A 1,587-nucleotide genomic window follows, 5' to 3' on the forward strand; every position below is an offset into this window, starting at 1 on the left:
TTTTATCGACTTTGTTGGTTTGAAAGCTAAAAGTGACCGTTCATTTAGTTTTGTAAGATCCATTCTAGGAATAAATAATTAAAATGTTTAGTAACTAGATTGAAGATAAAAGGATTATAGACTTACCTGTTGTTGTATAGAAATTGGTGAGACTGATGAAGTAATGCCACTAATATTGTCGAGTCTGCTTTTATATGATAATACTGAGTGATAGGGAAGCGGAATTACTTCAACGAGGTTCATACATTAAAAAAATTAAAAGAGGTCAATTGCTAATATCTGCTTACTAGAATATTAATTTTCTATAAATGTCCTTCATACATACAGTTATTGTTACTAAATCATATACGTGTATAAATGCAACTGTATCTAAGAACATTTTTAGTCCTCGTTTTTCATAGAACACCTCTCTCTTTAGTGATTATATTTAGTTATTTAGTCAGAGTGGGAATTACTAATGTTCGAAGATATTGTTATATAAACAGACATAACACCAGCGAAGTTAAAGAATATGAGAATGAGTTATTCCATAGAAGATCAATTAAGTGCCGAAGGTAATTGTAGTTGAATAAGGGTGTGTAAATAGAATGTGAGTATTTTGTTTTAGATCGCTGTGTAGTATCACCAAGATTTAAATTTTTACCAACACGATCAGAGCAGAATGTGATGACCGTGTCCAACATACAGTTCAATGAAGACGACGAATGTTATGGATCAGACATATTTCAATCCTATCGGACGTACTTAAGGACCTTGGATGACAGTTTCATGGATTCATATTGCAGTTCTGATTTTGTGTCATGTAATCAAGTATATTTATTATGGAGTCCAATGAATGTGATACCAGATATATCATTATGTTTAAAATGTAAAAATTATTTATTAGAAGTTAATTTCTATAATGATTGGTTAAATACCCTATTGCAAGGTTATCAGTATTGTTATAAGGAACCAGTAGCGTATATAGATTTAATTCATAATCATACGCTTGGCCACATTCATTGTGACAATTGTGGTTATGACACTGTAGATACAGAATGCAACATTGATGATGATACTTTTGATAATTTATTACACATGAAACGCATTGGCACTTTTGTAATTTATAAATAAATTTTATATATTTAATAATTATTATATTTTTTTAAACCGTAGCTCTCCCAGTTAGATTGAAGATCTTGGTTTAAACCTAAATTACAACACGCTTTTTCTTAAGAATTCTTCATAAATTGAAATTTTCCTAAAAGTAAACAAGTTACTTTTTTTAATTAACATGAAATATTAATTATCTGAGTAATGTCGGATAGTTTCCACTCCTTTTTCTTTGCTTTAATAGTTTAAGAAGAGGTTAAGCACAATTATGTTATAAACATTAAATCATCCTAAAATGTTTGTCAAATGTTATGCCATGGTACTTTAAATTGGAGATAATAAATATTATTATTATATTATTTGCTCAATTAGATTTCCATACAAATAGAAACCTTTATAATATATTGGATAATTATTTTAAAAATATTTATCTAAATATTATCCTAATTTTTCATGATCACTGTATATTCTCACGAGAATCGCGACTGCGACTAT

The 1,587-nt window shown here is 28.5% G+C and overlaps 1 protein-coding gene across 1 annotated transcript; it reads left to right on the top strand.

The window, feature by feature from the left end:
- Nucleotides 1–254: 254 nt before the first annotated feature.
- On the top strand, nt 255–1,131 carry LOC111692432. The gene is made up of 2 exons (XM_023456441.1): nt 255–554; nt 608–1,131. Exons 1-2 carry the CDS (start codon nt 512–514, stop codon nt 1,111–1,113), a joined length of 549 nt encoding a protein of 182 aa, XP_023312209.1. The 5' UTR covers nt 255–511; the 3' UTR covers nt 1,114–1,131.
- Nucleotides 1,132–1,587: the final 456 nt, after the last annotated feature.

This window comes from Anoplophora glabripennis, unplaced genomic scaffold (assembly GCF_000390285.2).
Source record: "Anoplophora glabripennis isolate ALB-LARVAE unplaced genomic scaffold, Agla_2.0 scaffold1550, whole genome shotgun sequence".
Taxonomy (NCBI): Eukaryota; Metazoa; Arthropoda; class Insecta; order Coleoptera; family Cerambycidae; genus Anoplophora; species Anoplophora glabripennis.